We start from the raw sequence: 25,092 nt of genomic DNA, 5'->3' as shown, positions 1-25,092 counted from the left end.
AAGGTGAACCCATGAAGTTGTTTAAAGCTACGATAAATCTAACAAATCATCAGCTGTAGTAGGCTATCCAGCCATACTGGGCCCTAGGCTGTATCCATTTCATAATGTTGACCCAAATCAGATTTTATTTGCATAAAACAGACATTTTGACTTCTTAGAGCTGAAATGGCACAGGTGTTACAGACAACATTATCAATGGGTGGTTCTATTAAAGTGGCGCAGTAAGTAGCAGTGAGCCGGTATGCACAACAGCAGGACACTGAAATCAAACCTCGGTGGAGTGCAGCCATCATTCATTTAACTATTAACACCTGTGCTTCTCCTGCATATTTAATACACGCTAGTTCAGTCTTTCTGTTTTGATTACAAAACCACTTTTCAGTGCTTGATGCTTTCTGCAACGTGTTATCTTTGACACAATGACAGAAACACGCATAGAGCTTTGAAAATATGCCCATATGTAAAATCTCAAGTATTATGCAACGTTAATAACAGCTAAGCAGGAAATAATTTTGATGCTGAAAAATATTTACATTTTGTAAAAAACACTGGTGGCTTTGGCAAAACATTAAGACAGTGAAGAAATAGCTGGTTACATTGGTCAATAAAGAAATCAACGTTAACACATTCAGTTCTCAAATCATCCACTGGAGGTCTCTCTAGCCTTGTCTCTGAATTCACTGGCTCGTTAAACAGCCCTGAAGGAGATGTACAGTGTGATGTGTATGTTGGAGAAAAATGTTGATGTTACTTAACAATATGTTGTGGATTGCATCAGGTACCTCGTCTTTAATACTTCATGCACTTTATTTCAAATATCCAACAAAAGCTGATTTAGCATAATCTCAAATTAAACCATTGCAGCATATTTTATGTCCATGTTTGCATAACGTTTTGACCAATTGTTGCACACCACACTGCCTTGTGCTGCCACAGTCAGGACGTTCACTTCCAAGGAGAGAGAATAGGGTGAGAATATCAGGAAGGAAACCACAGCAAGAGGGGAAAAGACCCCCCTCATTTTAAATGTTCATACAATGGTTTCAACCCTATGTGGATTGTGACACATCATGCAACAGTACTTTAAACAGTGTGTTATTAAAAAAGGAAACAAACACAATTGTAAACACTTAAGTAGAAAAAGGCAGAAAAGTAACTACATACTGACAACAGTCACCCTCCGTGGACAGTATCACGCCACATACCTGACACTGTGTTGGGAACACCCTCAATATGGATAAGGTAAAAACTCCCCCAATGACAACTCAAACTTCTAATGAGCTCCTTAAGAAAAAATTCAACATTAATGTACAGGATCGTGATCACTGACCACGTTTTCTCATATGCACTCAACTGCTTTATAAGGAGACACATTTCATCAGTAACAGGCTAGAATATCACCCACCCTGTCTAAATAGTAATCTAATCTAATTAATCTAGAGATAACGTGCCATTTGGTGATCATCTTGAACAATTTGCTACATTAAGGTGTACAGTATTCTTTAATAATAAAGACTGTCACAGTCTCAATCCTGAAAAAATCTTACATTATTAAAATATTTAAAAGGGTATTCTGCTATTCCATTGATTGAATGCATGGAGTTTGTTGATTGATGTCATTGAAATGTTTGCATTGCCTCCAAAAAAGTGTTACAAAATTAATAAAATGAGCAGATTAAGTATGTTTTTTGTAAGTATGTAATTTGTCTGCATGGGTTGTAAAGGGTGTGAATATTTTCAAAATTATGTGGTTCAGAGAGGCAGAACTGGCTATTTTTAATCTGGAGTCACACTAAAATCCGAACTGTTAAATTCCGGGACCTGATTAGTAATTAAACTTCATTATCATACACTTTGATGGCTGTTAACACATGTGGTATGCTATTTAGACAGGGTTACCCAGTTAGAATAATAAAGGACTAAGGAAACTAATGTGCCTAAAAACCTCTACTCTCAATGTCTGGATTTTATGGTCAAAATATGGATCTGGCGGTGGCTACGAGAACTGAGATGAATTCTCGCGATGACTTGACGTCGAGGGGAGTGTCAAATTCCAAGAGAGAGGAGAGGAGAGCCAGAGAGAGAGGGGCGCAAGGGTGAGTTTGTAAACACTTTATTACCCTTTCAATTCAACATAGATATGTCGAATATAGTAAACTATGACAAAGTAGCGGTCGGCGCGCTAGTTTTCAGTATTTCTTAATGTTAAAACTACACTTTTATTTGATTGTCAAAACTGTTGTGGCAGCCAACGTTACAACGTTTCATTCGGACCCACTGTCTTGCATTGCACTCCACTGTCAGTCCGCTAACAAACTAACTGCTAGCTTTTTACAGTGTTTGACTGTCCGTAATGGCTTTAAAATACACCAGTCCACTTCAAATATAATTAAATTAGTGTTGATGTGTGTTTGTTGTCATCGTTGAAACTGGTAGTAGCGCTGTTATTACACATTTTGAATGTGCGTTCGGCCTGTTGTTAACGCTAGCCACAGCAGCTAGCCATTAGTTTTTTGGAGGATACGAAAAGTTGATTTCGGGTTTCTAACCAATCAGAGTCAGCTAGCCGATGTTATTGACAGGGTCCAAAGCGTTGCCTGCGTTAGATACGGTTGACTGACGTGCTCATAGCCAATTGCTGAAAAGAAAAGGCGGTCTTGTTACGGGAAAAGGCAGGGCTAAGTGTGCCCGTCCATCGCCAGACAGTAATGAAAGCAGAAAAAGACAAACTTTTCGTCATCTGCGTTGTCTGGAAAAAGGAACTAAAGTTTGCAGGACTTTGGGATTGCAGTTAGACGTTTAACTATTTTACATGCCTGATTCCCCTCGAAAAGATTCGTCGGTTTTTTGGCGGTAAAAAAATGCTATGATGATAATCTGGGTCCGGGCAAGAAGAGCCTCTAAAGAAGTCAAAGTCTCAAGTAATAATGATATCTATAGTATTGCAATTCGAGCTGTTAAACGCCCCAGGATCCGCATCCCCATGCATGTCAACACCTTCATTTGGAATGTAGGTCATGTTTTTGGCAGAGTTGTACCTCATTCCATCAATTAGAGTTACATCAGAGAAAACTGTAGCCTGTTTTATCCAACCGAAGATCTTTACCCACTCTAGTAATGATTGTTAAGCAAAAGATCTTTTTTTTGCTGCAACTTAAACATTATCAAATTACACATTTACTGAATCAGTTAATTGTTTCAAAAATAAATGTTTAGCATGTATGCTTCTATGTATACACATACTGTACAGAAGTTGACTGAATATGCTGTGCTTTATGCTTTAACCATAAAGCACCATAGGCTGTGCAGGCTCTACTTGAAACACAAAACATCCAGTTAAATGGTCTTTTTCTTTTGAATATGTTGTTATAGAACCAAAATGCTGTGCTTATAAAAGTTGCACACCACAAATAACCTTGGCATAGTGTTTCTGATTTAATTTTAGAAAACTGCCCCGGGTCCATCCTGCATTGTCTGTTAGCTCAGCATGGATTTGGCTTTTAGGCCTTGTTAGTTATGCAGACATGCATATAGGATTTCATTTGTTCCATTTACCAAATCTCGGGTTCACTTTGCTTGCATAAATACGTATTGGCTGTTGCACACACCCAGCTACAACCTAAAGATGTCCGGTCTGTAAAGCTCATAGCCCACATTTACACCTGTGATCCAGTAAATATCTACGGTCCTATAAATGATCAATCGCTGCTTTTGCTATTTCACCATTTCACTCACTGACTCCCTCTCCTTTACTTTTTTCTTTTTGCGGGGTCTCCCCTACCTTCTGGCAATTCAAGCGTCAGATTCCAGAGTCATGGCTGCAGAGCGAGCTATTAATACAGTTTGTTTAGTTAGTTTCCTAGCAGGCTGCATCAAACACTGGATGGCTGTAGCTGATTATAGCTGGGACTGGTTCCCCTACACCTGCTGAGTCGGAGAAATCCAAGTTAACGGTGGGACTTTGGCAGCAGCTCAATGAGAGGGACAGGAATTAGGGCACTTTGACTGCTTCCATGTCACCTTGGATGAAAGGAGGCTAAAATAGATGGACTTGATATCCATGCCTGTAATAAATATCAGTAATGTGCAACAGGACTAATGTAACTAGCGGACTGATTTATTGTCTCACAGAGTCGAGGTCTGCATGAAGCAGAGCATTTGACTGTGTGCAGTAAAACTTTACACTGTCAACACATTAATTACTCTGAGTTTATTCTCAGTGAGACACATCTGTCAGTCAAACTAGTACATTGACTGCATCCTTTCTTTCTGTATTGATGTGACTCTAGCAGAGAAGATAGACAAATAGAGCTGCAGTTTTTGAAGATGTCCTTCAAGATAGGTTGTCTGACCATGAAGTCAAGCAATAGATGCTGAAGAAAAGACCTTAACACATCTGTTTAAATCAGGTTAAGGTATTGGTTTGGGCAGCTATGAAAACAAATTGGTATTTCCCCCTGTCATCTGAAATTTATGGTGGTGGACCTACCACAAAATCAAGATGCACTTTTCATGTTGGTGGCAGCCAGCCAAGTTAATGTCTAACTTGTCCTTAGTAAGACGTATAGTCTGAAATCTGTTCTCATTCCTCACGCCAGATGTGTACATTTCCCCACACAGTCCACACCCTCAGTATAACGAGCTAGATGGAGTATCTCGTTTGCAGACACATCTCAGCCCAAATAGACTCAGTGTATTGTGAGCACTTTGTGAGGGTCCTGGCACCGACTTGTTGCCTTTCTCCAGAGCATGGGAGGTCTGCAAGAAATCAGACTGCCCTGCTTTTTTGGCCCTTTGATCTGCACCGAGAGGGACTGAGCTTTTTCTTGCAAACACGATATAGACCCCTTTCTCAATACAGACATGGAGCTTAGAGACACAACGGTTAGGCCTGTTACAGGCCCAACATCATGGTAGAGCGTCGTATTCCAGCGAAAGGCTTCAGTAATCATGTGTTGGCTATGGGGCAGCTGTCCTCAGCAGAGGGAGAAATGGAGGGAGGAAGGGGGAAAATATACTGACTTCAACACTGGGAAAACTTTCAGACATTTATGCCTCGCCAACATAATGAATAATCTGTCCCACTCAATAATGTTAGGCTACATGCTCAATCCATGTAGTAGGTACAACAGTGGTTAATGTGGTCAGTGGTTCTCAGTTATATTACAATACTAAACATGTTTAACTAATGTTGCTTTCCGTTCTGTGGAATAGCTGTAGTCAAAACAACACAGAATTACAGCAGCTGTCAAGTCATTAAAGTGCAAGTTTAGGAGGGGGATCATCTTGAAGGGGCAGTATTAAATAGGTTTGAACACCATCTCTACACATTACCGTGTTCTAGCAAAACCTTATTGAGTATTGCAGTAGTCAGGGGCTTTTGTTTATTGAAAGGTTTTTACTTGTATACATAGCAAGGGCCTTGATGCATGTAGTTGCTGTACTGTCAGTGGGACAGCATTGTGTAATAGCTGCCAGACGTCACGTTGGGCCAGTGAGAGTGCTGAAACATTAATGTCCCTTGGTCATCGCCATCAACTCCCCTCCAAAAGTTATTTCTCTAAACTTCACAGTTTGTCTTCACGTGGAGTGCTATTCAGCTGTGTAGAACAGTCCAGGGTGGGGTGGTTTGGTTTGGTGGAGTTGGGGGTGTGTGTTTGTGTTTGTGTGTGTGTGTGTGTGTGTGTGTGTGTGTGTGTGTGTGTGTGTGTGTGTGCGCCTGTGTGCGTGTGTGTGTGTGTGGGGGTGTTACTCTCCTCTGTGGAGACAGCTGATAGAAGCAGTGAGCCTCACACAGCTTTAGTTTATGTCACTTCAGCTTCAGGCGCAACAGGAGGCGAAACCAAACATAAGCATGTGCATATTTAACTCTTGACAATAGCATTACTCAGGACGAGAGGGACGTAGAAACTAGACAGTATTTAATTCTTAGATCTTTGGAAAGCTTTGGAAGTGTTTCCAGTGCATTCAAATGTCCAGCAATGCTGCTAACCTTATGTGCCTCTGTTTTTACAGTGTTAACAGACATTCTATCTGTGCTAATAGCCCCCCCAATAAAAGCCTTCACATTTTTATATTACAGAATAAAGCTGGAAAATTTAGTTCATTTATGGAATTACTGACATGGTAAATATCTACTGAAAGTAACTCTCATAGCAGTTTTAATGAATAAATTGTGTGAATTCTAAATGAGAACAGTTATAACAACCAGTCACATTTGGGCAGAATGTACACCGACTAGTTAACCCAAAGTTCCGAAACTGAAACTGCACGTACTGTCACCATGCAGGACAAACCTATCAGAAGTACACAACATTAAAAGGGAATATAGTCTAAGAGATGTATTTGAGCATAAATGGCATCTACTATTACTTTAATTGATATTAAATATTTATTTTAATACATTTTCATAGTCATTTACCTAGGCAACCAGCTAGTCAAGGTAGATGTGGGAGATCCATCAATATAATATTTATATAATGATGTTACTCTAAGTATTATTTCATGTTAAGATATAATAACAATAGTTTAAAGGTTGTCTTTCCCTGGACTGAACGTGAATGCCTCAACCTATTAATAATTTATAATTCCTTCCTCAGAGACTGTCACTCACCACTAGTTTATATTATTGTATGAAAGCACTTACAGTCACACTAAGTATGGAAGTTGGATTTAACCAGGACAACAAGTAAAAGTGAGTTACAGTGTCAGATCAGTGTAAATGTGCCAATTTCAAGGTATTTTTGCTGTGGATTCACATGAGAGTTCACAGGAAGTCAATGGAGATGACTAAAACGGAGATTTTGCACTGAGCGAAACAGCCGAATCAGAGAGATTGAAGAGGGGGCACACGAGGGTAAAAGGTTGGGAAGTGCTAGAGAGGTGAGGAGAGGGAGTGGTAATGGGGGAAGGAGGGATTGGAAGTGAGGGAAAATGAGACAGAAGGAGAGGGAGATGCCTTTGTGTAAACATTAGCTATCGCGCTCTCATGTAAGCGGCTCCTCATTTGCCAACCAGAAACCCCCCTGTGAGAAGGAAGTATCACCAGGGAAACTTCGTCTCGCTGCCTCTGTGCATGTTTTTCTCCTTGCCAGGGTTATTTTTAAATAGCATTCGGCTTCCTGCTCAGACTAAAGACTACAAGCCACAGCATCCCTGTTTTGTTGTTTCCAGGATTTGCCACTTCACAAATCAAGAAAAGCCGCAGCAATGTTCTCCTCTTCTCCTCTCACGCAGTTACATTGCAAGCTCTTTGCAAAAATGGGGGACGACCGACCTTTTGTGTGCAGTGCTCCTGGCTGTGGACAGGTAAGTCTTCTCCATCCTCGCCCTGAGTTTCAGGTGTTTGTGTGTATGGTGGGGTATTTTGTCCCTTGTATAAGTACTCTCAGTTGACGACTTTTAACTGAATGCATTTACTTCTAAAAGAAAGGCAAGCAAAAGAGAAAACATGTTTTACTTTAAAAGACACTTGATTTGAAAAGAAAAAAGGTTCTAACTGTACACACAATGAGAACATTTGAAAATCCTGAAAAAAACTTCTGGTCTGCCAGTACATGTTGTTCTCATTGCCAGCATAAGCTAACCGTCTGTGATTTATGCAACACGCTTAATAAACATCACAAAGATAGCATTCTAGCTAACATGCTGTCTTTTGAGACAATGCTGTCTCCTTCAGCAATGACTCACTGGAAGCTCCAGTGAGTAATCAGAGCACAGTTATTGTTTCAACCTGTCACTGTTGACTTCTAGCGCCTTCAGACACAAGTTTGAGCCACGGCAGTGACTCAGCTGAGTGCCAATAGGGCTCTCACATGGCAGTAACGCGGTGCAGTGTCGGGGCTTGGCCTGATAGCACAGCAAATTGAACGAGTGTGTTCTAGGACTCATTGTTATTCGACACAGGAAACATCATGTCTGATGTGCTGAATTAGCTGTCTGATCCTGTGTTCATTTAGGTGTGATATCCTAAGAGCTAGTGATGAATTATCTCACCTGGGCTCCGGAGGAAGAAAGATTTGAGATTCACAAGCCGTCTTCCGTTATCTGATCAGATAATGTTCTGGTGTACATGGGATTTGCGGTTCGAACAACAGGCCTGTAAAGCAGTTAAACATGCGTGCGTTGGATAAATAAATGATGATTTGTTTGGTTATTCTCATCTCAGAACATTATGGACATCTAGGGACCCCTTCCCTGAAAATGTAATCTTTCCTTTGACATGTTTCTGTGATGTAGATACTCTGCATATTTCATTCGTAAATATCATTATTATTTTAGTTGGCAGTTAAAACAAAAGAATTACATGGAAGCTTTCCAAGGCAGAGTGACGTTGACAGTGCGGGTCTAGAGCTGTGGCATGAATTTCATGGTGAACATGTTGGCAAACAGTTGCCTTTTTACACAGAGCAACATTATCATTCATTTGGAGTCGTGTTTCTGTACATGTGACAAATGTAAATCTAATATTCACTCCCATTTAACTTTTGGTCAGATATTTCCTGGAAAAAATGTCTGGCTATGTAGCTGCTAAATGTTCAAAGTCATTGCAAACTTTGTGTGTCTGCAGTTTGGAGCTGGCCAGGTAGCACACAGTGGATTTTGTGCTGATAAAGGCGGCATACTGCAGCTGGAAGGGGTTGAGAGCAGTGGGACTGAACCAACGAGTGACCCATTTCAAATTAGACACGTTCATTTTTTGATCAATGGGTAATGTAAAAATATTGATTAGGGCGGCTTTAAATATTGTTTAGACGTAAGCACCTAAACAAGACAGAAATGAAATAAAATGTAGTCTTAAATGGAAGAAATTTGCACACGTACACACACATATGCTCGGCGTCTTGATATTATAGCTTACATATTAAACCAGTTTAAGTATCTTCACATACAAATTCTTATGAAGCTTAGACATGTGATGCATTTATTTTTTATCATCTTTGATGATATTTATTTGTGTACATTTAGACACACAACATCCTTAATGTTGCAAGTGCCTTATGTCCAAATGCTGTTTTACTTCTGCCCTTTACAAGCAACAGTTGTCCACCAGGAAAGTCTGAATCATGCCCATAATAGAACAAGGATGATTGACTCCTGGCTTTGCTTAGGGTTTTCCTTTTTACCAAGTCAACAACAACACCCCATGATATGGTGCCCAGTATGTACTGCGTGGGGAGGGGTTATCCTAGCTGCCAGTATCTCATAGAGGAAGATTAGTTGGAGATAGTTTCCTCTGCAAGTTCCAGCCGCCTTGTAAAGAGGAAAGAGACAAATGAGACATATAGCTGGATTGGTGATGCTGCCTGGTAGGGCTAAAATAAGCCCCCTGACACTTGACTGTGTTTCCACTTCACTCTCTCACGTCTGAACTCGCAAATGCAACACAGTCCCCAAAATAGGCTGCTGCGAAGGGTGAATAGACTGGTACCAAAGCCAAGATTATTCCTCCTATGTCTCTGACTGATTCACCTCGCCACTTCTCACTTCTTACCTGATAGCAAATAACAGAGCAAAGGCTAATATAGAACTTTACTGATATTCAGTTTGCAGAATCCACGTTTTACCCACCGACCAACTTGACAACAATGGGTTCTCTTCTGTAAACCAGTTGCATTTGCAGTTTCTGTTGTGACGTGTTAGCTCTTTTGCTTATTGATACTTCATCAATTTGACAATTTCAACCATTGCTATTGCAATTCCTTCATTCATTCATTCATTCATGCATGCTTGCTTGCAGCATTTTCTTTCTTTTTTTATGATTTTCATTTTCATTTAATTTTACCAGCCAAATGCACAAACGCTTTCTTCTGTGAGTTTTAAACATAGACTGTATAAAATAGGTTTTTAAGTGCTCCCGAGCGCTGCAATGCTCTCCCTTATCTTCAATGAAGCCTCTATGTTTACAGGCTTGGTGTGGTGATGTGCAACGTGCTATAGGTGCCCAAAAAAAATCTATGTTTGGTACTGGCAATTTCTTTTGTTTTGTCATGGTCAAACAATCGTGGCATAGAATCTAGATATCAATTTTAAGCAAAAAAAATTGTGATTTATATTTTTCCCTGAATAGTGCAAGCCTAATTCCCTGCTGTTAAAATCATTTCAGGTCTTATCCATACAAACCCTAGAAAGATAACTAGTTTGTGTAAAGATATTTGAGCCCATGTCCGGCAGCTATAATGGGCCCATTTAGGACTTTTAGACACAATGAATTGTACACCACAGATTCAGTGCTCTTTGTGGTGTGTCACATCATGCATACAGTATAGGCTGCGTGTGTTTGGCTACATCTCCAAGAGATTATCTGTATGTGATTACTTCAATATGATATCCTTGTTAAGGTTCAACACACCGTTTCCTCAAGTCTTCAGAACAAAGAGACAATTACTGGTAGGCTGCTTTAAATGATGTACTTATCTTTCCTCTTTTTTCTTGTTCATTTGTTCCAGAGGTTTACCAATGAGGACCACTTGGCCGTACACAAACACAAGCATGAGATGACACTGAAATTTGGACCAGCCAGGACAGACTCTGTCATCATTGCAGGTAGTGTACTGTTTGCCTTGGAGAGCAACGCAAAGCTTCGTCTTTGTTAGAAATCCTCTCCCTGCACTCAGCTCAAGACTGTTTAGCATACCTCAGCGTCAGTGTGTTCCAACACTATTTAGTCCAGTCTCAAGAAAAGCAGCTCCAAAGACACATTTATGACATTGGTTTCTATATTCAATGCTGTGTGAACTACGTGTGAAAATCTTGCTTTGAATAGTTATCTCTGTTCATTCCCTTTGCCAGACCAGACACCTACTCCCACCCGCTTCCTCAAGAACTGCGAGGAGGTTGGTCTGTTCAATGAGCTGGCCAGCTCCTTTGAACAAGACGATGATGACAAGAGAGCCAAAAACTCTGTAAGAAACACTCGGGGATGATGATTTGTCAATGTTTTCATCTTTGTGCATGCATGTGTTTATGACTTTTTATGTAAAATTATTTACAGAAGCTAATGGAATTTCTTACAATGAAACTACCACACAATGAAAGATAATTTTTTTACTTCCTTCTTTTTAATGTAGTCAAAAATGATTGCTTGCCGAAAGTCCTTCTTTGTGCATTTTGTCTGTGTGTCATCATAATTTAAACTATTGCAACAGCTTGTTACGCCCATTTTATTCAAATGGGTCATTCTGTGTTTATTGCGCCTAAAATAGTGTTAACTAACGCTGTGGTTGTTTGGTTTGTGTGACAAATACCAGCTTCCCTTTTTAATGTACTGTAAGCTAATAGTATTTGATAAGTCATGTGAACTTACACTCTTTATCTCTCTTTTACTGTATCCGTCCTTCTCAGCACCCTGCTCCCAACTCTGTGGCTGTGGACATGAGCGTGCAGGCGTCATCAGATGTGAAGGTGAAAGAAGAGGAACCTTTAGAGGTTGACTCCTCACCACCAAGCAGCCCTGAATCTTTCTCTGAAGATTCAGAAAACAGCATTGAGCCTCTGGTTAATAGAAAGGTAGGACAGAATGGGAGGAGTGGGGTTTGCATGAGGATACAGAGAGGAGGATGGATCCCTAAATGATGTGCTTATATCATCACTATTCTCCCAGGACACACCACCCAGGAGTTCAGCCCCCACCCCGACTATTGTGCGTCCAGGTTCCCTCCCACTACACTTGGGCTTTGATGCCCATCAGCCCACCATGCCGTCACCCACCTCTGTCATCACACAGACACCACCTTCCAATCGTACTCTGTGGTGAGTTATGTTCAACATCCTGTTAATGATCTCTGATGACCGCTTTAACCCTGATTTGCCTTAAGTAGCTTTTAAAGGTGCCCTGTCACATGTATTTCAATACTTTGTGGTATTGTCTGAAGTTTTTCTATGGGTTCTTTTTTGTAGAAAGAATGCCTTGGTTACCTTGTTTCAAGTCATTCTAGAGTGGTAAAGAAAGCCTACACGAAGATTTAGCTCGATTTGTGCCAGTTCTCATTAATATTCAATGAGCTAAGCTGCTTGACTCTGATTGGCTAACAGCTATCCAGTTAGAGCGTGGCCATTAGCATCCTTTACCCAGTGCAACTGGGCAGGCTCATGAATAGTAACGTTCTCAGGCAACATGACGTCAGACTGACCAGCTTTTGTAATTGGCCTGATTTCTCTGCTTATTTCTTTTCAGTGGCTAGAGCTGACAGAGGAGGTAGCAGTTCATTTTCACATTCACAACATAACACAAACACGTATGGACCTAACATATTCCAAAAAATGCAAGTAAAAATGGTTTTGTGTAGCAGGGCACCTTTAAGCTTTAAAAAAACAAACATTTTCCACATACAGTCCACATTTCCCAGATTGTAGATTTGCTGGTTCCAACACTATGTTGAACCATATGATAGTTGGGAGTAAACCTTTCAAACTCAAGATGTCATCATGTTTTTTTTTTAGCTGCACAAATTTAAATATGTTAGTTGTTTTGTGCAACTTTAGTTCATTAAACTGTCCCTAACGCGGACATACTGTATGTTATATCTAAAACCTTTTTGTTATTTGATATACATCTCTGGGTTTGAGCTCACTTTGGATAAGTAATGATGGATGTAAGTGTGGGTTATTTAGTGAGGTTGAAGTGGAATTTTCTTCCATGATGGTGATAGTTGCTATGTTTACAGAAACGTTTTTACATTAAATGGTAATTTATACCAACATGAATATACTTGCTGTCTTTCTAGTTCGCCAACCAGCCACTACCCCATGATGATGCTTCCCTCTGGTCAGGCAGTGCCTGTGCTCCCTGGTCCAGTACATATGCCTTCTGTCATCAATGTAAGCCAGACCAGCAGTCTAAACATGTTGTATTTCATTTTTATAGCTAAGAGAAGGTAGTTGAAGTTGTTAATACATGTCTATTTGTGCATCTTATCTGGTCTCCAGCTGGCCCGACCCATGTGCATGGTACCCAACATTCCTGGGATCCCCGGGCCTCCTCTGGGAGGCAGCAGCAGCGGCTCTAACTCCCCCTCTGGCTACAGCATCCACTCAGAGGCTAAGATGGTCAGCACTAGATTAGCTCGCTATTTTTATCTCTTTATCTGTTCTTTTTGTCTCCATCTTCACCCTCCAGCCTTCCTCTGCACTGGCTTAGTTTGTTCATCATATGACTTTTTACTGCAGTTACTTTTTATGTTTATGTAACCCTTACAACACAACAACACAATTGGTCCTGATTCTATGATACTGCAAAGTACACACAAAGCTCTACGTAAGGAATCCACGTTCCAACTGTATTTCAGATGGGACTGAGTTAGTGTGGTCATTATTTACAGTAATACAACATAAAACCAAAAAACAAATGTTTCACTTAGTAGTTTTGTTGGTCTGCAGAATGTTTTGTGGGCACAGTGAGACACGTTGACGTGGGTTCACTCAGTCCCTCCTCCTTACATAATAATCACTTTACTCTAGTAAGCAGTAAATTGAGATTTCTTACACCTACTTATCACTGACAATTGTTACAAAGTACGTTTTGCATCTGTAAAATGTGGCACATTGCATTGTGGGATTGTTTACAGAAAGTAGTACACATGCCATTGATTCTACTTTCTTTATTCTATTGTGGGATTTTGGAGGGCACTATTCAATTTAATTCCAACAACTGTATTTCTCCCAAAATTATAACATATTATTATTATTATATTTAAGGGCATACATTTACACACGTAGACCCCCAAATAAAACAGTGGACAGTAAATATAGTGCAGTATGCAGGGAGTGATTTCGGACAGCAATGTGTTACTACCAACTAATTACTGTCAAAATGCTGCCTTGTACTTGCTGTTGACCAGTTGATAGCCTTCACTGCCACAAATAGTTATTTTAAAATCAATACTCAGCTGGATAAAGCACAATATTGCAAAGCAACATCATTTGAAAATTGTTCTTGGAGCATACAACTTTAGTTGTCTCACATCATCACATCTACAAATATTCCAGTGCTGAACCCAGTACAAAAGGGTTGAGAACAGGATTACACACGAATGTGCTGCTGAAACCAAACTGGACCTGTGTGATACTGTCGGGTCAGCATGGGCTCCAATGTCTGTAGAATTAGAGTGCTTTGGAACTTTCTTGAGGAAAAGAGCGGTACAACATGCTGGTTATTTAATTATGGTATAAAAACATCAGAGATTTGGCATTAAACAGATGTAAAATGTGTAACTGAGCAGCAGCACAGAAATGTGTCACTAGAGATAATTCAGCTTTCATCCCAAAGTGTACCTGGTTTACAAGTGTGATCAAGAACTTACTTTAGGCTGTATTGAAGATTAGTGACTAAGCGTTAGGCCAAGTTATTTTTCTTGATACTGTAAATGAGTTGATGAATTAACATTGAGTCAACTTAGTACAGTCTATGTAGATTGGGATTGCTATGATGGTGCGGTGTATGCAAATTATGACATGAAATACAAAAAAGTAGTGCTATTAAATCTGACCTGCTGTGTTTCTGCTTTCTTTGCCAGTGATAAAGGCTTTCTTTTATATTTACATACTATAATTTATACTCCCTCATATACACTTAGACACCCTTTATACTGTTGGTTTGGGCTTTTTGTTCTAATTCCTGTGCTTGTTATTGATGTTGGTCATGTCATTGTTTCCCTGTAGCGTTTGAAGGCTGCACTCTCCCAGCAAAGCCCGTCAGGATACAGCATGGGGGTCATGTCCATGGGCGGCAGCCCCATGGTACCTCAGAGGGCAGAGCAGAGCCAGCTGCTTGTCCAACATCCAGATGCTCCATCACCTGCACAACCTCAGGTACACTGTGTTGTCTATAGTCAAGGACCTGACTATAACATGATTTTCAGGTCCAAGATAAATGTCCAAAAGTAAATGAGATAAACCTTGTTTGATGTATAGTTAGAAACTTGGGCTGTACGTCTTGTGGTGAGATGACTATAACGTGCCTGACTAAAATAATGAAACTATGACTCAAACTTCCCCCTTTTTTTTTTCTTGTATTTCTTCCGCTCCCCCGTCTCTCTGTTTCCCTTTGCACCCTTTACCCTGTTCTCCCACTAGGTATCTCCAGCACAGCCTACAGGTGGGCGTCGGCGGCGGACGGCAGAAGATGACCCAGATGAGCGAAGGCAGCGCTTCCTTGAGAGGAATCGGGCCGCTGCATCGCGCTGCAGACAGAAACGCAAACTGTGGGTCAGCTCCCTAGAGAAGAAGGCTGAGGAGCTCTGCAACCTGAACGTCTCACTGTCTGTAAGTTGGCCTGGAGTGGGTGGGTGGGTGAGTGGGGATGAAATGTGGCCTGTGGGAGGCCTGTGGTAGTGTGTGCATGGTCACACACACTGTGCACAGGGCAGGCTTTCAACACGTCGTGGTAGTTTGTGAGGTGTTTTCCATCAGTTCATTAGGTCATTTTTCAAATCGTTAAAGTTACAGGATTTGAAACCATGGGACTCATTACAACTTGTTTCATATCTTTATTGTGTTATTTTGTGGTTTTAGTTTTTTTTTTATACACTGCATGACCACTTCTCCACTACCAGCTGTATTGTAGTAAAAACCAGACTGCTTACCCCTTAAAAGCATTTCTCAAAAATGTGCAAGGTTTCTCTGTTTTGTATTATTTAACCCAGCATTAGTGATCATTTCCCGTTTGCTTTGGTAAACTGTATGTCTAACTGTAATGGGAATTTTGAGAAGTGTAAGTCGTTTTTTTATCCTTCAGAATGAAGTGTCTCTGTTGCGGAACGAGGTGGCTCATTTAAAGCAGCTGCTGCTGGCCCACAAGGACTGTCCTGTGACCACCCTACAGAAGAAGACTGCCTACTTAGGTGAACCTTTTTTTAAAAGATCCCATGTTACTCACCTGGTATCGTCATGTTATTCAGGACAGATTTTTTAAATGGTGTAACTGCTAAAAAAAGACAATGTCTGTATCTTGTCAGTAAAGCTGGTAGGGATTTTCTTAAAGCTTGAAAGTGAAATACTTTTGCCAGGTTAAGTATAAATCTGTAATTGTGTCCTTTTTTGCTTCTGTATAGTTGCAGAAGAGAGCATGAAAGACACCTCACAGCCTTCAGGTTCCCCTGCCCCGGTGATCCAGCACAGCTCTTTGGCGCACAGCCCCTCTGCAGGGCACAATGGCCTGAGCTCAAGGGCAGCAGCTGAGGCAATGGCTATGTCTGTGCTGGCAGGAATGGGCCAGCATCAGAGAGCTGAGAGTGGGTCCTCTCACATTATCATGGCTGCACAGTCTCAATCTGCTGCCAGATGATGAGCGATGCCACCCCGGCCCAGACTTGGCTCACATTCGACACCCAGGGGTAAAAAGGAGCATCAGACAGCCCATCCCAACTTTCCTCAATCTTGAAGTGCAAATTCATCATCTTCCCTCTTTGCTCTGCTCCTCTGCTCTCTCTGACCCTCCTGTGAAGCCATCATGCTGTGGCCTGGAGCTCAGCAGCAGCCTTCTGAGAATGGACTGAGACTTTTGAGAGAGCTTCCTGTTCACTTTGCCATAGACTACAGGGGCTGGACTCCAACCTCCCATCATCGTTCCCCCTTCTGTGCTTCCCTGCTCAGCTCTCCACACACCTTCAGTCAAAATGACTTTTCACTGGACTGTAGGACTGCATCACTCTGAGTGTACTGCCGTATTGAACAGTTTGCACAGTTTCGAACACACGTGTGCATAAACATTCTTGATCAAATCACATACCAAACATAACACAAGGCTTTACACTGTTTTCAGCAGGGAATAGTGCCTTGTGCTCACACACCCACTCATGCCATCACAGCATCGTCTCTATACATCATTAGCTCCAAAGATGCAGTAGTTGTCTAGACGTCAGTGACTCAGATCTCAAATACTCACTCAACCCTTTTGTAAATGGTTCCACCTCAAGGCAATCTCATCATGGACCCAAAAACCTTACCTCAATTACTCCCATTTATGATAAAATTAATAAACTGTCTATGTGTTAAGCTCTGTGCGTATATATTTATATACATCGGAACATAGCAATTTGCATACTCTTAATCTGATACGTTAATAGCTGGATTGTTGGCATGTGACTTTTTCTATTAGGGTGTTATGTTCTTGATACAGCTATGTGCAGCTATACTTTTTAAAATGAATTGGCCCATCCTCCCAGATTAGTCCACAGAACCAAAATACATTGGATTGACAGTGTATTACTTTAAAAGTAATTTGTTTGAGCAATTTTTTTTCAACCTGAAGGGAAATCAGCCTCTCCCCTCGTCCTCCTCACTTTCCTTTAAACAGTTTAGCTGTTTATTGGTTTGCAATTAGATTCTTTTTTTATTTCATATGAAACTCTTCTAGTGACTGTGTTTCTCTGTGTGGGCCCTGGACTCCCCGTAACTGCTATTTCACACTTCTCAGGATGGTTGCACATCCTTGCTGCTCGTTGGAAGTGCGATGAACCCCTCGGTCTTTCTGCTCTGTACCAAACCTAAACTAAAGCCATAATGACCACAAATCAGATATTTGAATCTCCAAAGACCACCTTGTACTTGTTTTGGGGGTAGTTCTGTTATTTTGTGACTCAGAGGTCACAGTGACACAATCTACAGTTTATCACTGCTTGTTACTTGCACTGACACTCAGTCTCACACACAGTGTCTGATCATTTTTGCCTTAAGATCACATTGGTGCCTCCGATATCCCCCAAAAAACACGTTTTTTGCTCATTTGAAAAACAATGGAGCTTTAGAATAATATATTTGACATTATTTGTTTATTTCATCAAATGAAACACAACCAATGAGAAACAAACGATTTACTTGATGAAGATTCCTCAAAGCCTTTTAAAATCAATGGTTAATTTAACAAGTGGTCTCTTCTCAGTGACATAAAATGATCCAATGCTTGTCTGTCATCTGGTGGAGAGCCACAGCAAAGACATCTTTACTGGTAAAAGCTTTGAGGGTGGAAAAAGTTTCTGAATGGTTCCAGTTCTTTAGAAATCCCTCCCAGATATGTTACCAAGACACCAGTGCATTTTTACATAACAACACCTACAAAAGCAGTTTGCTTTTCTTGTTTTCTTCCTGTATATTTTTCTTTCTTCACTTGTCTGATATGGTCATATATTTGCAAGATGTTATGTTTCAAAAATAAGATATCTGTCCATTACCACAAGGGCATGTTTTATGCACTAAAATAATGCAAGTTTATTGTTGCTTTGTATTTCTGTTCAGTTAAAGTTTTCAATTCTCTTGTCCTCTTGGTCTTTTTCAGAGGTATCGGATCTTTAAAAAAAAAAAAAATCATCATATCTTTTCCATTCTGTACTGTATACCTAAATGGGAATTTGCTCAGCAACTTTAAAACCTTTCACCTTTGACTGAACCCCTTGTCCTTCAGTTCCTATGGCGACCCCGGCATTTTGTTGTACTTCGGAGCTGGCGCTATATTTGGCAGTCCCTTATAGACGATTGTTCATATGAAACAAAAAGTCAAACTATATTTAGCTTTCATGTATTTCATGTCATTGGCACCTTTCTTTTGTCATTTATTGTTTTCTTTTTGTGTGTGCTATTTTCAGCACTAAAGAACCTTTGTCATATCACTTTTTGATTGTACTGATGAATATAGAAACTAATTTCTTTAACACAGAGATTTATTTTTAGTTTTGGTTTCTCTACAGAAAAATGTCATGAGTCCTTTTTCAAAAAGTGAGTTTATCCCCTTTGTAACGGTATATCTTCAAAGATGAATTTGGTCATGTCTTGACTGTCCTTTTAACTTATTTTTTTAATTGGTCAACTAACAATTGTCATTACAATCTTTGGTATTTTATTGTTACCTAGAATTGGTGTGAGAAAGTTAATGAAAAATGCAACAATGGAAGTTGCACATAGTATATTAATACTAACTCACAGTGGCTCACACTTCCATTGTTGGACTAATGATTTCAAAAATTGTCTTTGTATTGTACATATCTGTACTATATGAATATATTTACTTTTCCATGCATGTCCAAGTGGAATACTATGAACACTTACAGTGCTGCAGTTTTAATTAAAGTAACTACATCTTAATGAACATTTAAAAAGTTTGGTTTGTTTGTTGTCAGTTTAGATTTTATTTTAATTACAATGACAAAGATGTTTTCTGTAAATTTGCTATAATCTTGCATAACTGGAGACTCGCAGTTAGTCGTTTTTTGGTAAAATGTGGTATGAAAGGCAGTGTATTTGAATATGAGGGAATATACTGTATGTAAGGACATTGTACTGCCTGCTTTGTTCATAGTCGTCTGTAATCAAAGTTCCCTCCCCCTACCGTCATTAACTGACATGATTGTGTTGTTACTAATGACTGTGTAGAGAATAGCAAAATAACTTATTATTGTAAGTACTCTGGTTTCTGTACTTGAATATTTGTTTAATGTACTTTTAAAGTACATTCTATAATTCTTCAACTTTCTTTGAAGCACGGCCGTAGCTACTACTGAAGACTCTGAGGTCATGTCATCCATATTTTTCTGGGGACTTTGGGGCCATGTAGCAGCCTTAGGTTATATTCTACAATTAAAAATGTAAAGATTGTGAGTATCGTATAGACTGATTCTAGTTTTGTTTAACGCTCAAAGATTTAAATTGGACTGCTTTTGGACCAAAACCAAAATAGATATATCATTCTCTGTCTATGATTTTATTTTTGGTAGTGTGGAGGAAGACACTGGAAATCCAGAGTTCTTGTGAGAGCACAATTTGAATTTTTTCAGTGAGTTACACTGGCATTGACTAAAGCTGCTCATTAACTTTACCCTTGTAGCCGAGTGGCACCAATCACATCGGTGTATCTGATATAGGCGGGCCAGAGGCGAGCTAAACAGATGACGATAGTTTACTCTACCAGTTAGCTACGTTGGTAGCAAAGCGTATGGGGCTCTGGATATGTTAGCCTATGTGTTGTCGTGATCGGTCGAAGTGTTATCCAATTGCGTGCAGTGAGATTTTCAAATGCACGCCCTCGAGATAGGTGACTTTCATTACCTGATGCCAGACCCTTAATCTTTTGGATTTGGGTCTGGATTTCAAGACTGGTGGAGGAAGGCTTTGAAACAACATTTTGACCTAGTTGGGAAATAACATTTACAAAAGATATAATCAAGCATTTAGCTTGAAATATATTACATTTTCCTGGAAGGTGTAGTGTGTATTTAGCGGCTCGTGACTTTAGTATTTTTTTAAATCCTTGCTATGGCCCTGCTTTTAACTTGATGTTTTGTCAAGTAGTTTTGGAAAGGCACAGAAGTGACACAGTACAGTGACCTACAATTATGCTTTTATGTCAAGTATGCTTCAAAGCGTGTTGTCCTCATAAGGCAATGTCCATGTTCTTACAAGGAAAACATGATTGCAACATTTTGTAAGTTAATTGCAGAGGGAGTGTTTGTAAGGTTATGGTTATTTTTATAATGGTAACAGTCATGATGCCACATTGGCTTTTTGAAGTTTAAATTTATTTACGATTTAAAATCAAGAGATATATCTCAGGTAGAACCAGGTTTGGATTAAACTGCTCTTTGGCAAATAACAAACGCCCAATTATTTTGACACTGTTGCTTTAAGTGTCCACAAGTTAGTGTGTCCATAACAGTCTACTAGAGCTAAAACGATTAGTTGTTAATTGATCTGTCGATAGACGGCCAAATACTTTTGAAGCAGAAGTGCCAAACATGGTGTCAAACTGGTTCCAGCTTCAACAAAATACACAAAACATAATCTTGATCATTTTGGACTTGAAATGGAATTCTTAAATATTGTAACTACTTTATAGTTTTAACAGTTAATCAAATAAATAATGGTGATTAATTGATAACGAAATAATCATTAGTTACAGCTCTACAATCTACATGCTTGTGACAATGTATTGCATTTTGCCAAAAGCCCCCAAAACCAACCATTAGGCTCACTTATATGCTAGCATTAGTGCCCCAGTCAAATTTATTTTTATGATAACTTGTGTAAACTCAAATGTCCAATTAATCCAATTACCTCACAGTAAACCAGGGACCTTTTGGGTCCCCTGGGCAGTTGCCTGCTCTGCCATGTTCCTAATCCAGGTTTATGTAGGATATTCTGGTACTTTTTCCACCATGGCTAGCCACTGTTTTTGGCTTTAGGTGTATGAGTAAAAAATCATTTCACACAACTTTTATTATGGCATTTGTCTCACAACTATTGCAATGCTCTTATGTACTAACCAAATACCAAACCTGGGTCAATCAGATGTAACTTAAACAATTACCCCACATTCATCCTACCAACCGTTTCTCATCCCTGTATGTCTTAAAAATATTCTTTTGTATCTCCTTAAATTGATTTATAATTGGACTTTGCTTAAGCTCAATACCCACAGCATTCCACTCATTGAAACACATTTTTTAATTAAAGTTTTTTTTTTTAAATTATAACTCCCCTCTCTGTCTGAGAACATTGTTACCTTAAACATGATATAGTTTAACTTGTTATGTTATTTCTACTAGTATTCCCTGAGGGACCCAGGATACACTGTAAGTCTATAGGTCTGTGTTATATTATTATATAATGAGAGTGAGAATGACATGATGTTACAGCAAACAGTCTATTAACATTAACGGCGCGCGCGCGTGTTTGTGTGCGTGTGTCTGTGTGTGCGCGTGTGTGTGTGTGTGTGAGTGAGTGAGAGAGTGTGTTTCTGCTAGTGAGACGCCAGGTGGAGCAACAGTTTCTGTGTGTTTTTCTGGGGCGCAGTGAATCAACGAACACGCGAGGTAAAGGCAGTCACGTGACCGCTCGTTGCCGTTGGTGAGTTTTTACCATTATGGCGGAGGGGCCAGCCGTGCGGATGGACCGTCTCGCTCACTCTGATGCTTGTTTTGTGTCTTGAGGGAGAGCGTTTTATTTCTATTTTTTACATTTACCCACAACGGCCTGGTTCCTTTTTAACTAGACTGCACTTGTGTTTATCGACGAAGTCATGGCAGACCGCAGCGTGGATTTGTCCGCTCTGCCAAAAGAGGTTAGAGACCAATTGTCGGAGTTGGATCTCGAGCTGTCTGAAGGTAAAGGATGGGGAGGGGGCTGATGGGGGAGATGCTATAGCTGTTTTCCAAGCTAGCTAAGTGTCTCAGCTGTCTGGGCTAACCAGCGTCGATTGTTTTCTCTCCCTTTATTCTACTTTCTCTTAATAATAACCTGGAATGAGGGCTTACGCCAGGCGCTGAAGCTAGCTTATTTTGTGCTAATACAGGATGTGGGCACCCGAGCTAGCAGTGCATGACAAGCATAAGAAGAGAAAGGCTTTCATCCATTTCCTCGTGTCTGCTTTATCTCAATTTATATAGTGGTTCTTGTAAATAAAAACGTCGATTTTCTGTACCGTATTTCCTCATCTGTAAAATTGAATGTCAATACCATATATAGATATATGTATGTATGTATGTGTGTAGCTGTCTGACAGACTGGGATGACCAGAGGCAAGGTCTGGCTGGCTATCAGGGCTTGACCCTTCTCCTGTCATCTTAGTTAAACCTCTTCGTGTGGTGGGAATTTGCTTCGTCAGTGACCACATGGCTTCCAGTTTTACATTGCAGCTAGCCTTGTGTTGTACATCTGTGCTCAGGTTTCAGCTGAAAAATGTTTTATTGCAGTAGAAACTGCGAGTCATTGTGACTAGTGTTGAGTAATGATAAGGCCCACAGTTATCACCTGCTCTGGTGGCTTAAGAAGATACAGACTGTTATGAATCACTGTCAGTAATTGGCAAACGCAGTGTATGACCTCAGTGATCAACAAGATGTGTACAGAGCCCTAGAAACCAATGTAAACCTGCTATTGCTGGAATTATAGGTATGCTCATCATGGGTTTCACTACCCTCAATCTTGTGGTCAAATTGTGTGAGATCTATGTTAGTTGTACACTGTTTTTGTTCGTCTCTTGTGGATGTAGGTTGGTGATGGATGTGGCTATTTCTTGTAGTGGGCACATATCTCAGCCATTCATTTAACCACTGCATAGTGGAAATTAACCCCTTCCCCCGGAGTAGCTGTTAGCCCCTTTCCTGCTCTACACCCATTGACCCACACTGTCAAATCCCAATGACAGTATCCCCCTTCTCTTGCCTCCTGATGGCACCTGGGCTACATTCTTCCAGCTGGTGTGACTGAATCCAGTCGTCCAGTACAATGACCGCTCAGTACTTATCCATGCTGATTGACCTTTGGTTATTTTAGGGGTGTGATGTGGTTTCTGAAAATGTTAACCAATTTTTGATTTGCATTTTTTTTGCAAGACTCTTAATACAAATACAGGTCAATCATTTCATTAATGCCTGTAATAAGACCTTAAAAAAGAACATGGTACTATTAAAAGATCTTGACAATGTTTTGTGTGCATATGACAGTTATATTACTCCAATAAAACAATTATAACTGCATATTTACAAGCTTATTACTATAAGAATATTGAAGTAAGACCATTGATGCCTTTTTACAGCTCATATCAGTCAGTATAGCAAGTAAGCAAATATATTAAAGCATCTTTAGGTATTTTAAGTGCTGACTAACCGCTAAGGTTATTCAGATGTAGATCAGTATTTAGTGTGTTGACCTGACATGTTAAATAGTTATGTTAGTGGTTTTGGATGTTTTAGCCCATTAAGTACAAAGGGGTTACACTTTCAGGCTGACAGTTTACCATATGTACTTTTTAAGAAGTTGTGTGTGTGCGTGCGCACGTTTGTGTGTTCTCTTGCATGCTTGCAAGCTAGCCCCTTAATGACTGGATGCATGTGGCATGTCATCACCTTATAGACTATTATTCATAAGTCCATAACTAGCCCTCCTCTGAACTAAGTGGAAATGCCTGTTCCTGCGTTGCTCAGATAAGAACACAAGCCTGCCAAATGGCCTCTTAAAAAACAACCCAGTTCTGCTCCCCGCCTGTGACCATGGGGACACAATGAGGACCATTCAGCTGGTCTGAGCCGCTGTGGCCAGGAGCTCTGTTGCCATTTAGGCCATTCAGCTGAACCCAGCCTTTGTGTGCACGTTGGAATGAGCTGCCTCCGTAGAAAGAGTAGGGAGGGGCTGGTGACTGGTCATACTTAAGAAGATGACGTGTAGTGTGTACACTTTGGGGTAGTGGTTCAGCCCTCTCACCATGCCATCTCTCAGCTGAGCCCAGGGTAAAAGGTCATGTCTGGTTCTTCCCCGGAAGCAGCCTACCTGGTTGACATCTCCCACCATCCGTCAGGCATGTACAGACGTCTAATGTTGCTGACACAAGCAAAATTCCCCACAGATTATCTCTTCATCTGTGGGTTAGTAGCTGGTGGTCTAGGCCAAGATGCCATTTTGAAATTATAATACAAGTTGACTGATTGGCATTTCCTCCCGGTCTTAGTTTTTAAACTCTGGAACACTGTCTCGGGTACACATGCTTGTGCCTTTGTATATGTTGCGATACAGTCTTACTCTTTGTTCACATCATTCTGTTATATCAGTATGTGCACAGAGTACAGATACTATTGTCAGTTACTTCCTTTCTAGGCCAATCTTCCAGCCAGCTAGCATTCAGAAGCAGTCTTGGCTCAGTTTTGTATTAAGAGAGAGGGCCCTCAGCAGAGGATGACAACTCTGGTATGGACCCAGTCTGTATCAGCCATCCATCTTCCTGACCTTGGCCATCAGTGACCGAGTGTAAGCCAAAGCCTGATGGATCCTTGAGGAAGACTATCCTCCCAACCAGGGAGGAAGGCTGTGAAACATATCTCTTCTGTGTTGTATGGATGTGATAATCAGCAAACTGTTGTTTTTGTAAAGAGTCAGCCAAAGTGCTTATTTTGAGACACATTACAGACGTGTGGTAGACTTCCTCAAACTCAGGCTGTTTGTAGGGGGGAGGTCTGTTCTGGCATGAAAAGAGGAATAAGGGCCTCTCCCACTGTTGAAATCTCTTCACAAATTGACATCATTTCCCAGCTTTTGACTTTTACAAGCCTGACTCAACATGCTTTATGAACAACTCTAACACATGTTAGATGGGGCAATAAGTTAACAATTTGT

The 25,092-nt window shown here is 40.3% G+C and overlaps 2 protein-coding genes across 6 annotated transcripts in view; both read left to right on the top strand.

Annotated features, from left to right (window-relative positions):
- The first annotated feature begins 2,034 nt into the window (after positions 1–2,034).
- Positions 2,035–19,264, top strand: atf7a (activating transcription factor 7a). Of its 2 annotated transcripts, none has more exons than XM_034877986.1 (12): positions 2,035–2,096; positions 7,237–7,308; positions 10,449–10,545; positions 10,792–10,904; positions 11,344–11,508; positions 11,603–11,751; positions 12,726–12,819; positions 12,928–13,047; positions 14,659–14,808; positions 15,073–15,261; positions 15,734–15,839; positions 16,050–19,264. In XM_034877986.1, the coding sequence occupies exons 2-12, from the start codon at positions 7,261–7,263 to the stop codon at positions 16,280–16,282; spliced, it is 1,464 nt and encodes a 487-aa protein (XP_034733877.1). In that variant the 5' UTR covers positions 2,035–2,096; positions 7,237–7,260; the 3' UTR covers positions 16,283–19,264. The 2 variants fall into 2 exon arrangements, with proteins under 2 accessions (XP_034733877.1, XP_034733876.1); XM_034877985.1 differs by having other exon boundaries at positions 2,052–2,096; positions 7,174–7,308.
- Positions 19,265–21,827: 2,563 nt separating this feature from the next.
- Positions 21,828–25,092, top strand: part of dip2ba (disco-interacting protein 2 homolog Ba) — a 39,096-nt gene continuing 35,831 nt past the window's right edge. For all 4 annotated transcript variants that reach the window (XM_034876983.1, XM_034876981.1, XM_034876984.1 and 1 more), the window contains exon 1: positions 21,828–22,088. In XM_034876983.1, the coding sequence (XP_034732874.1) occupies positions 22,004–22,088 (85 nt within the window). In that variant the 5' untranslated portion in view covers positions 21,828–22,003. The remainder of the gene's footprint in view (positions 22,089–25,092) is intronic.

This window comes from Etheostoma cragini, chromosome 7, assembly GCF_013103735.1.
Source record: "Etheostoma cragini isolate CJK2018 chromosome 7, CSU_Ecrag_1.0, whole genome shotgun sequence".
Taxonomy (NCBI): Eukaryota; Metazoa; Chordata; class Actinopteri; order Perciformes; family Percidae; genus Etheostoma; species Etheostoma cragini.
The sequence above is the reverse complement of the archived record's forward strand: the minus strand, read 5'-3'. Positions and strand labels throughout refer to the sequence as shown.